This window comes from Mirounga angustirostris, unplaced genomic scaffold (genome assembly GCF_029215605.1).
Source record: "Mirounga angustirostris isolate CCGP_5_RB_7025 unplaced genomic scaffold, mMirAng1.0.hap1 SCAF_16, whole genome shotgun sequence".
Taxonomy (NCBI): domain Eukaryota; kingdom Metazoa; phylum Chordata; class Mammalia; order Carnivora; family Phocidae; genus Mirounga; species Mirounga angustirostris.
The window spans coordinates 20,508,969-20,521,179 of NW_026991724.1; the positions used below are offsets into that span (position 1 = coordinate 20,508,969).

Sequence of the window (12,211 nt, forward strand, 5' to 3'; positions counted from 1 at the left end):
ATGAAGCTGTTGAATGACGACACTGTCTGTTTAATCTTTCTCTCTCTTCCACACAGCCTTTTCCATACCCTGAGATGTCTGTCTACACCAAATATTGGACTCCCTAGTCCTCGAAAAGAGACTAACAGAGTACATCATAGAGTGTACTGGGGGCAGTGATGGACACCTGAACTTATCTGCACATCTGTGGCCTCCATAGATACATTTTGCCATATGACAAAGGAAGCAGAAAGGCTTGGGTTGGTGAAGTCAAAGACCATCAGAAGGAAAAATGTTCTGCTCTAACAAATTAGAATTCCACCAATTCCCTTATTTTCTAGACTACTAAGACAGACGGCTGTGGTATCCCCATGTAACTCTTATTCCTCAGTTCCTCTCTTAGAGAAAGTACCTCACCATCCCTTTTTTGGCATCTCCATCTACAAGGCACCTCCTTCTACTGAGTGAGACCTGCAGGCTTGGACTGTGACACTCTAGGAAGAGAGGAAGAGACCCAGTCTGTGCCCAGTTCCTCACCCTGTATGCAGCCCCATATGAGGGCAGCAATTCTTGTCATCCCCATGGTTCAGATGAGAACACACCTAGAGGCTCAGAATGCCTGACTGATAGGCCCAACGTCACCTATATTGTAAGATACAGAATTGGTACTCCAACCCAGTTCTCTCTGGTCTCCAAATCTAGGTACATTCCACTATGCCAAGATTCATGCTTCTTCCTTTATGTTCTCCTCCCTCCACCACCACTACATTTATACCAAATAGTTAAGAATTAAATGACTTTTTTTTCTACAATGCTCAAGAAGCTCACCAGTTTCATTTAGACCCACCAGTGCTGAAATGAAGTGTCATCCTAGTGTTACCCTCTATGCCCAAAATTCTTCTGAGATTCTCTCCCGTTGGTGGTGGGCATGGTAATGGGGATTGCCTGGTTCTGGAAGCTGGAACTCTAGCTGAAGTCTGGGTCGCACACCAAGAGAAGAGGATAATTGTTTAGAAGAAATTGCAGGATGCTAAGAAAGGGGAGCAAGCAAGGGAAGTTCCATAGGGCATAATCAAGTTTCCAGCAGCAGCAAGACTCAATTTAGTGAAGAAGTCCAGGAACCCAAGGCAGAAATTAAAGACCAGAGTAACTGTAGTTAGAAACCTACAAGGGGTGTGGAAGGCCCATCCTTATACTGATGAGTAGCTGAGTCATGGCTGGGTGCCAGGAACAAAACCTGTGGACCAGTTGGTGGGGTATGCTCTTTTATTTTGCATATCGTGGTTGGAAAAAACTTGAAAAGTATCTCTTTTAAGACTGCCAGGTTAAGGAAGGATCTTCAGGTTCTTGAGTGGGCCTTTGATCAAACAAGAGTAAATCTTATTCATTAAATCATACCATAGCATTCATTGATCCACCATGAGGACTTGATCCGTTATTTCACTGACAAGCGTTTTAGTGACCATGAGAGGTTTCTTGGGATCTGTCGCAACCTCCTTTCCCTGGCAAGGGTCCATTGCTGCCTTTCTCCTCCTTACGCCATCCAGTCATGCTGACCACTGTTGGGGAGTGCTGTGCTAATGAGGAGTTCTGGGGCATGCTGTTCCCTCTGCATGGTCATTCCATTCGCTCCCTTCTGATCACAGTAACTCTCACTTCAGGGTGGAGCACAGCCATCCTGCACTCAGGGAGTCTCCCATAACTGTCCCCACTCTCTGCCATGTCCACCCTTAATCCCCATCCGTTAGATGTTCCTCTCCTGGACTCCCATGATGCCCTAAGTTTCTCTAGTATGAAAACATAACCTAGTACAATTATGATCAATAATAATAACAGATAAATATGGAGTACTTGCTGTGTACGAGACATTGTGCTAAGAGATTTAGAGGCGTTAGTCATTTAATCCCTGTGCCAACCTTGCAGTGAGTATGATTAGCATCCCCATTTCATAAATGAGCAAGCTGAGCTCAAATAGCTCTTGTCTTACCCCAAACCCGTAGTAAGGTAGTTAGTGGTAAAACGGGCACTGAGACCTTGGCGGCTGGATTCCACAGCACACACAGCACCCTCGTTCATCCTCGTATAGACCTTGAGGGTCATCTTTGTGTATGTGTTTATTCCACCGGCGCCATGGCAAGTTGCAAGAGAGAGCAGGGACTGTTTCTTGCTCCGGCCTTCCTCCAGTACCCAGAACGAAGCGCTCCTGCGGGTCCCCTGTTGATGGGGTGGGATTGAAATGAATTGGGGGCGGAACCTGCAGCTAATCTGACCTTCCTCTCTTCCTGCAGAAGCCGCCTGGGGAAGTGGGCAGCCCTGACGTGATGTGCTCAGCGAGCAGAGACATTCCATTCCAAGAGAGGTCTGCGTGACGCGTCCGGGAGGCCACGGTCGGCCAGGCCGCCACGGGGTTGGTGAAAGGGGTGACAGCCGCATTCTCCTGTGCCTACCACGTAACCAAAAATGAAGGAGCACTACTGTTTACAAGCCGCCCTGGTGTGCCTGGGTGTGCTATGCCACAGTCAGGCCTTCTCCACCGAGCGGCGGAACCACCTGCGACCCTCGTTCCACGGGCACCACGAGAAGGGCAAGGAGGGGCAGGTGCTGCAGCGCTCCAAGAGAGGCTGGGTCTGGAACCAGTTCTTCGTGATAGAGGAGTACACTGGGCCGGACCCCGTGCTCGTGGGCAGGGTAAGGCCCCTGCTCTACAGTGCTTATTTCTCCCTCTCCGCTGTCCCGGTAGTAGGATATGGCCAAGGAAGAAAATTTCTAGGAGGGGGGAAAAACACTAATGGCCCTTCAACAAGAACCATGAAATCATTGTTCAAACATCCTTTCAGCCTTTTTTTTTTTTTCCAATTCATAGACTTAATATTATACCATTAAACCCCATTTTTCATGACTGCACAATCATCTACTGAGTTGAAACCATTATTTAACCATTCTCCAGTGGAGGGCATTTCCCCTACCCCCAACATGGATGCCCCTTCCTTGTGTTCTCAGAACCCTCCCTGCTCCTTATGAGAGCTTTCCTTTTCGTATTACATGTGTCTATCATATTCTCCCTCACTGGACCGGACCGGTGTCATTCTGTGTCCCGAGGTCCTGGTACTAAGCCCAGTTTTGGGGAGGCTTTTGTAAATATTTGATGAGATGGATGTGTCTTAAGAATGGGTGGGATTTTATGCGCTTTGGCTTAGGGATGGCAACACCCAGTTAGGATGATTTGAGAGTCCTAGCAGTACTTGGACTGCATTCTCTGTGTACCCCCTCCAAAAAAGTGCAAAGTGTAGGCAGTCCAAAATACGTTAAAAAATGTATTGCCCATTATCATTTATTTTAAAATGTGTAGTCATCTTTCAGAGGATAGTGGCATTAACTACAAGGAGATAGGTGTTCACTGGCATAAGAAAGAAAGCCTACTATGCTCTAGGGAAGAGCTAGGCAAATGGTAAGCTAGGGTAAAATATTCCTGACTTAAAAGAGTTCAGAGACTAGTGGAAAAGACACACTTATTTAAGCAATTAAAACACACACACACACAAAGAATAGGATAACGAAGAGATTCAACAGAAACGATTATACATTTACATGGGAATGTTTGGGAAGGATGGAGGAAGGTTTCATAGAGAACATGGTAATAACTTGTGACCTGAAAGAGGACTTGGAGTTAATCCTGTGAAGGGGGAAAAGGCCAAGAGTAGATCCAAGGGGTGCTAATTCGTAAGCCTCCTATATTCCATTGAGTTATTTCAGTTGTTCTTTAACATGAGAACAGAAATGCATATTTATGTAATTGACATATTTGGAAGAGGTTCATATTAGCATCTCAAAAATGTTGTTGGGGGGGGTGGTTAGGAAAGTGCCTTTTCAAAGAGATGTACCAAAAGAATTTCATTCATGTAGGCTCGAAAATGGAAAGATTATACCCCAAATAGAAGTAGTCTGGGGGAAATGGGAACCCAGGGAAATAATTGGCATGTGAATTCCCTACATGAGGAGATGGGCTCTGTGCCCAGAGAGGAAGACGAGACTTCAGTCAAGGCAGGGGCTGTGCAGCTTGAACAACATGGGAAGCTGTGTGTGAATTGTTCTTAGAATATAGAACCTCAGCCTTGGGGACTTTCTCAGTGAGGAACAGTGTGTGTGTTAGGGTGCGAGACTGCAGAAGAGACAGGACTTGGAGAACCCTTTCCTTATCTCTGTGGAGCAAGCGGTTGGCATGCCCACTGAAAGGGGAACGTAGGGAAAAACATGGAGAAAAAGTAAGCAGTGAGTGGCCTTTAAAATATAGGCACATGGGATTGAGTATGAGATGTCAGATTGGATGGGGGAAGAAGAAAAAAGTGGCTGGATCCTCTGGATCTTCCTTTTGAGATAATGCGGATATATAGTTCCCCATGAATAGAGGGAATAGACTAGATGACCTTTGATTTGACAACATTCAAGGTTGAGTGCTTTATGATGCTCTGAAAAAGTAGGATTTGGCAAGCAATGGACTTTCAGGTTTCTTGTAGGAAACACAGTCTGTGTCATGCTGTGCTCTGCAGAGGGGGAAGCCATCAGTCTTTGGCGTTAGGAATTGGCTGTGTATGGCTCCGCAACTGGATCCCCTGATAGGACTGAATGGTTTCCCAAACTGCTTTTTGTGTGGAACCTAGTAAATATCATTGTCACTTGTATAGGTCATCTTTGTTGGAGAGGGAAAAAGAAGGAATTTATATCCAACTTTCAAATGTGAAAACAAAGTAGAGGAAAATAATGAGCACTATGATTTTACATTTTTTTTTTCAGTTATTTGGTTGATCATGAACTAGAATCTGTGTAATTCTCAAGAAACTTGGCCAAACTCACATATAATCCATGAAAGTCCCTGGAAACTTCCCTTCTAGACGCACCCATTAAAATAAGCATTGATTTCCTTGTTTCTCATTCACAAGACTGAGCCCCTAACTTTTGCCAGGTCTGAGACAGAGAAAATGAACAAATAAACTGTGTGGGGGGTTGGGGAGAAAGCCAGGGGAATGGCGGCAGAGATCCTGCCCTCACTGTGTAAATCAAATGAAGATTGGGGCAATTCTGTTCATCCTTTGGAGGCCATTAAGTAGCTTCATATTTTACTCCCAAACTGCCTTATTCAGGAGAAATGTATTAACTGTCATTTCATGACAATATGTAGCTGGTTATGAATAACAAGTTCTGAAAGAACTTTTTTTTTTTTAATTTTCCTGAGAAACACTGTGAACTGAAATCAAAATGGTCTTCCTGATTTGTGCCTACAGGTATCCCCCTGAACTGAAATATTTGGTGCTTCACTGAGGTGCTGCAAATCAATTAGATACTTTTTGGGAAACCGAAACAACACAAACACTTTTAAAAAGCAGTGTGTTCAACCTTGCTTTGTGATTCTGCACAAGCTCTCTGGGCCTCAGTTTCATAACAATAATAATTAAAATGGCATTAATAATAATATTAAAATGACATTTACTTATAATATCAGTATTAAAATGTCATTGATAATAAGAAAGAGCATTATTATTATCAATGCCATTTGAATAAAGCTTTTTGTTTTATACTGGGGCTTCTTAAGTAGTAGGGTAGAACCAAGGGCTTTTTAGCCCTTTGACTACCCTTAAAGCCTACGGAAATGGTAAAAACAATGTCTATCTCTTCTGACAAATGGCATAATGAGGGCAGAGGAACTCAGATTAAGATGGAAGCTTCAGACATTGAGGTGACATCAAGGGAAGGTGAGGAATTTATTACTACAGGAAAATGAGAGGTGGTCTTTGGGTGAGTTCCACGTTCTGAAACACAGAGCAGAATTAAGACACAGGATGGGTAGTCAGGACAAGTGGATCCTGCCCTGGTCCAGCCCATTGTGTATTTAGGCAAGTACCATCATTTCTCTGGGCTTTGTCAAAGGAGGAGAAAAAAACCTAAAGATATTTAAGGTTCTCTCTATTGTCTAAGAAGCTGCATATCTATCAACCCATCCTACCCACACGATGCCTATGATCAGAATGGGAGCTTCTTCCAGGCAGGCTGCAACCCCAGACCCTCATACCTGATGCGCCTCACAGAGGGTCTTACGGAAAGGTCTGATCCATGAATTTCTTGTAGTAACAGAAGCCTGGAAACAACCTTAGTGTCCTTTGGAAGAGGACAGCTAGAACAAGGTGATAACATCCATCCAGTGGGTGAGGTCGATTTTTATGTACCAGTACGGAAGGCCACCTGAATTTACTTTCACAGGAAAACAGAGGTGGAGAGTGACGTGTGCACTATAGCACTTTATTGCATAAAAATAAGCTGGGACATTTATGTATCTCACTGTACAGATATTCTAGCATATGCATAAAATATATCTTAGAGGATTCACAGGAAACTGGTAACAACTGTTGTGTGTGAGCAGAGAAATTGAAGGAGCAGGAATCAGAACTGAGAAGACTTACTTATGGCATAAATGTTTGTTTTTTTATTTTTTATGTTATGTACATATTTCTTTCAAAATAAGTCTATTAATATATGTGCATATATATCTATATTTTGTTTGGGTGATGTTTGTGTGAATATGTGCATCTATTTTGTATGTGTGCGTATTCGTGAGGGAGAGCATGAATCTTAGAATTGGAAAACCTCAGGGTTCAAGTTTGAATGCTGGGTTCACTGCACCCAGCTGCGTGCCCTTGGCCAAAGCAATTATCTTCTCTAGGATTTCATTTCTTCATGTATAGAAGCAGGGGAGCGCATCTCCCTCTCACGGTGTATGCGTGGGTCTGCATGGGTCTGCGTGAGCGTGTGTGGACACTGTCCTCCAGTAAACAGCGTGCGAGACTCTATCTCCCCAGGGCCTCCCTCACAGAATTAAAAATCTCGATTTCTCTTTTCCTAGCTTCATTCCGATATTGACTCTGGTGATGGGAACATTAAATACATTCTCTCAGGTGAAGGAGCCGGAACCATTTTTGTGATTGATGACAAGTCAGGGAACATTCATGCCACCAAGACATTGGACCGAGAGGAGAGAGCCCAGTACACGCTCATGGCACAGGCGGTGGACAGGGACACCAACCGGCCACTGGAGCCGCCATCGGAGTTCATTGTCAAGGTCCAGGACATTAATGACAACCCTCCTGAGTTCCTGCATGAGACCTACCATGCGAATGTGCCCGAGAGGTCCAACGTGGGTGCGTAGGGCAGGGGAAATGCTCGGTCTACAGGCCTGCTGTCCCTTTTTGGGGTGGGGGCAGGGGCTTGTGCCTATTCTCCTGAGTCCGGAAAGTCGAATTTATCCTGCCTCTTCTGTGGCATAATGACAAAAAAAAAGTGTTATCTGTGTAGTTGAAGTTTCAAATATTTAAAATGGACCTGAGGTTTTAAAACCGAAACTTACAAAACATAAGGAAGTGTGGCCGGGGGGGCAAGAACACAACCGCATCCAGGGAATCCTGGCTCTGGTACTCATTAGCTATGTGACTTGGATCCGGGTCTGTCTCTCGTAGCCTTAGTGTTACTTTCTGTAAAATGGAATGACCATTTCTAGTCTTGCCGGATTAGAAGCAATATAGTTCAGTCACTAGCGCACACTGATGTTTGTTGAAGTCAGAGGGATGGTAATATTTGTTGCATGTAGACATCATGCTAATTAGTGATTTCCATGGTATTACTGCACTTAATTTTTGCATTGATTCATCTTTACAATGAGGTAGGTCCTATTTGACATATCTTGCAGATGGGAAACCCAAGCTAGAAATAGGTTAACTAATTTATCCAAGGTCATCTGAGCTATTAAGTGGCTCCAGAATATACACTTAGTCATGACACTATGTCACGATCTGTTAGAATAATTTAGAAGTAGATATGTCTTTTCATCAGGGTTAAACACACACTGCATTGTTAAAGGATATTTCTCTGAAGGATTTCTTCAGATGGCCACATTTTCCTGGCAGCAACTTTTGTTTGGCTTTATAGAACACATGCAGTCGTGGGCTTTTGAGAAACATGCCTCATATTGAGAAAGGTTTGTCTTTCAGGCAGTGATCAGGGCTGTTCTGATCAGGGAATGAGTCTGGTTGTATGAATCAGAAATTTTAGAGTCTGAATGGACTTAAGAATCATCTGGGTCGGGTGCCTGGGTGGCTCAGATGGTTAAGCGTCTGCCTTCGGCTCAGGTCATGATCCCAGGGTCCTGGGATTGAGTCCCACATCGGGCTCCCGGCTCAGCAGGGGGCCTGCTTCTCCCTCTGACCCTCTCCCCTCTCATGTTGTTTCCCTCTCGCTCGCTCTCTAAAAAATAAATAAAATCTTAAAAAAAAAAAAAAGAATCATCTGGGCCAAACTGCCCATTTTACAGATGAGAAAACCAAGCAGCAAGAATAGGTACCAACCTGCTCAAAAAAGTTAAAGACAGAAGTGACCCCCAAACCCTTTCCACTTTGCATGTAGAACTGAGGATTTTTTAAAAAAAAAGTCTCTTTTTTCCTCCTCCAGATAAAGTCAGGCTCTTCTCACATTTTATGAAGGTCAGGCTTCATTTCTTGATTCTCTTCCCTGGCCATGACTGGTCCTTTAGTCTCTCAGTATTTGCCTTGGGATTTTAATGAGAAAAAAGCGGACATGAACCAAATCGTTAAATAGGGGACAGTAGCATCAGCAACTGAGCCAGAAGGAAAGGCCTGTCATCCAAATGAATTCTCCAGAGGAATTTACGTTGTCCCCACCTCAAGGAGCCCCGTGATGCTTCAGGCTAGCACCCAGACCTTCTGTCACGGCTTATAAGAGTAGAGTCTCTTGTCACAGTACTGGGGCTGTGCCCCTCACCAGCCAGCGGAACCTGGGCAACTTGTCACATCTTTCTCAGTTTTCATTTTGTCATCTATAAAGTGAGGATAATGTAAACTGTGATGAGGGTTAAGTAACATAGATGTAAAATACAAGGAGTCGTAATGGATTTAGTGGAGTTCCAGAAGGAAATGAAGCATAGAAATTTAATAATTTCCTCAGCTCAACCACAATGGTAGAGAATAGAGCCTATTCTCCTTTAGAAACCCCTACCACCTAGAATAGAGCCTGATTGTATGGGAAGAGCTCGAGAAGAGTCACTTGCATGAAATAATGAATTAGAGAAAAGTAATTAGAAAAAAGCAAGATTGACTTTTACACCATATAAAAATTACTGACAATTGTAAATTAAAGGGTTGATGGAGGCTATGTAAACGGGCTCCCTTGCCCCCCACACAGAACTTTGCCCCCCTGCCAAAAATGTCACCGAGAGACCGTGGGTTTGGTTGGTTGCTGGATGGGGGTTAGACTCCTGACCCTGGCAATAATCCACTTTGCAAAATAGATGGCAAAAGTTCCTACCCTTCACACCCAATTTCTCAAAATGCAGTTGATGTAAAAATGAGGAGCCGAGGGAGGCTGGGGGAACCCACAGAACGTGCCCGAAACAGTGCCTGGCTCAGAGGCACTAAATGCTGTTTTGCTTCCTCTGGCACCGCACCCCGTTCTGTAGTCCAGCACTCTGTGCCCTCAAGTCCTTGTGACCATCAGGGAAGAGAGGCTCTGCCAGGAGAAACGGAATCCCACCTTCCTTCATTTCCCTGGTTTCCTCTCCTTCGGACCCACCGATGTCTATGGGTGGTTTCTGTTAAATGACTACCAGACCCGTTAGAGGTGGGAAGAAGCAATTTTCATGTCACCGGGGAACAACATTCTGTACAATATTTATAGCCATAAATTAATTAAAATGTAGTATTAGGAGCTATTTTATTACATGAAAGCAACAATAAAATGATGTATTTATTGCTCTGCTACAGATGGTAGACTGCTCTCTGTCCTTTTACGAAAAGCAATTCATCATTAATTATCCTTTATTATACTCTTTGGGAGGATTTTTATTTAATTATTTGATATATTGAACATTTCAATTGCATGGGTCTTAGAATGTTTTTGCAGTAATGTTCATAGTATTATTTTAACTACTAAGCATAGCACAATGTATTAGGAATTCAGAAAGTTCATTTTTAAGCCAAGGGAGGTTTTTTTTTTTAAGGAAGGAAAAAGGGAAGGAAAAAAAAGAGGAAGAGAGGAAGATTTTACATCTCAAACCCAGAAAATCAAGCATGTTACACAATTGTGGGGCTTTTCTTTGTTTTTAATTTTAAGATGGAACTTTGTAAATTAGAATATAATTCAAAAAGCCGAGAGGGTGTTGCTAATGAATTTATTTCGTTTTTAAGGGACATCGGTCATCCAGGTGACCGCTTCAGATGCCGATGATCCTACCTATGGAAACAGCGCCAAGTTAGTATACAGCATCCTGGAAGGACAGCCCTACTTTTCAGTAGAAGCACAGACAGGTAGCGTGCAATGTCATTGTGATTCCTGAGAATAACGAGGTTATTACTTGCAGTTACAATGCAACATATAAAGCACATACAATTTTAATGCTATATTAATAATTATGACAATTTGCTGAGAAAGACATCTATCTATAGAGTGTTGCAGGTATGGCTGCTTTTTATTATAATTAGCATGTTGAAGTGACTCTTCTGTAAGGGCAGGTTCTATTTTATTCCTCTTTGCTTCCCCCGTGCCTAGAACTTTTTTGTTTTAATGTTGTTATCAATGAATATGTGTGATGTTTCCCTCCTGCCTATCCAGGTATCATCAGAACAGCCCTTCCCAACATGGACAGGGAAGCCAAGGAGGAGTACCATGTGGTGATCCAGGCCAAGGACATGGGTGGACACATGGGTGGACTCTCTGGGACAACCAAAGTGACGATCACACTGACTGATGTCAATGACAATCCACCAAAGTTTCCGCAGAGTAAGTAGGTGGGCTTGGCTTTCACATTTTAATGGGGCCACGGCCAGCCCTTCTCTGACCCGTTCCTGCTTTACTCAGCTTTCAAGAAGAGAGCTAGAAGAAGGGTGTCTCTTTATCATTCATGCAAAAAATGAAAACCAAAACAATACAACAGCTACCGAAAAAAGTGAAGGTAGAATACAGGTAGTAGAAGGAAAAGGAAACCTAAAAAGTTCTATGACCCTGGAAACAGAAAATCTATTTTGCTAGGTATTTCACTAGATACTGGTGACACAATCTAGTAATTAATTAACCTCTCTCTGTCTCAGTGTTCTCATTTCTAATCTGGAGGTAATAGTACCTGAGTAAGTTGTCTTGCTTTAAAATAGACTGCCCAAAACCTTTGTGGTTTAAAACAATAATTACTTATTTTTGTCACAAGTCTGTAATTTGGGCAAAACTTGGAGGAGACCCCTTATCTTTGTTTCCATAGCATCAAGTGAGGATGGCTTGACTGAGGCTGGAGGATCCATTTCCAAGAATGCTCACTTACATGGCTGATGAATTGGTGTTGGCTCTTGGTTTCTCTCCATGTGGGGCTCACCAAGGAATGGCTCGGATAGGTTCTGAAAGTGAGAGCCCCAAGAATATCAAGCAGAAACTGTACTGTCTCTTATGACCTAACTTCAGAAATCACATCACATCATCTCCACTGTAGTCATAAGACTGCCCAAATTTAAGGAGAGTTCTTGAAGACCAGGTTTCTCAATGGAAAGACTGTCAAAGTCATGTTGAAGGAAAAGCATGTGGGATGGGAGATATGGCTTTGGCCAGTTTTGGAGAATACAGTCTTCCGTAGATCTTAATTAATAGGATATTTTTAGAACTACATAGGCTTGTATAAAATCTTATATCTGGTGTAAGTTGTCAACAACAGTATTTTTATCTGGGGGATTGTGGTCCTTATACAAAATTGATAGGATTGCTGAGGGAAATAAAAGAAGAAATCATTTTGTAAGATTATTAATCATCATAATTACAACATCTACCATCATTTAATGAATCGTAACTATTACTGAATATCTCTACAAGAGCCTACATTTTACAGGTAAAACTGGATTCTGCGAAAGGTGCAATGAGTTGCCCAAAGAATGTAGCAAAGCCACCCCAAAAAACAAAAAATATCCAGGTAAAACTAGGCAGAAGACAGGAATAGAAGACATACCGATGGCCAATAGACACATGAAAAGTTGCTCAACATCACTTACCATCGAGGAAACGCAAATCAAAACCACAATGAACTATCCCTTTACACCTGTCAGAATGCCTAAAATGAAAAACACAAGAAACAGCAGGTACTGGTGAGGGTGTGGACAAAGGGGAACCCTCTTGCACTGTTGGTGGGAATGCAAACTGAGGC

General features: G+C 43.0%; 1 protein-coding gene across 2 annotated transcripts in view; it reads left to right on the top strand.

The window, feature by feature from the left end:
* The window catches only part of CDH11 (cadherin 11), a 188,546-nt gene that overhangs the window by 98,229 nt on the left and 78,106 nt on the right, over positions 1-12,211 (top strand). For both annotated transcript variants that reach the window (XM_064581191.1, XM_045890999.3), the window contains exons 3-6: positions 2,268-2,667; positions 6,872-7,166; positions 10,221-10,340; positions 10,645-10,812. In XM_064581191.1, coding sequence (XP_064437261.1) covers positions 2,440-2,667; positions 6,872-7,166; positions 10,221-10,340; positions 10,645-10,812 — 811 coding nt within the window. In that variant the 5' untranslated portion in view covers positions 2,268-2,439. The remainder of the gene's footprint in view (positions 1-2,267; positions 2,668-6,871; positions 7,167-10,220; positions 10,341-10,644; positions 10,813-12,211) is intronic.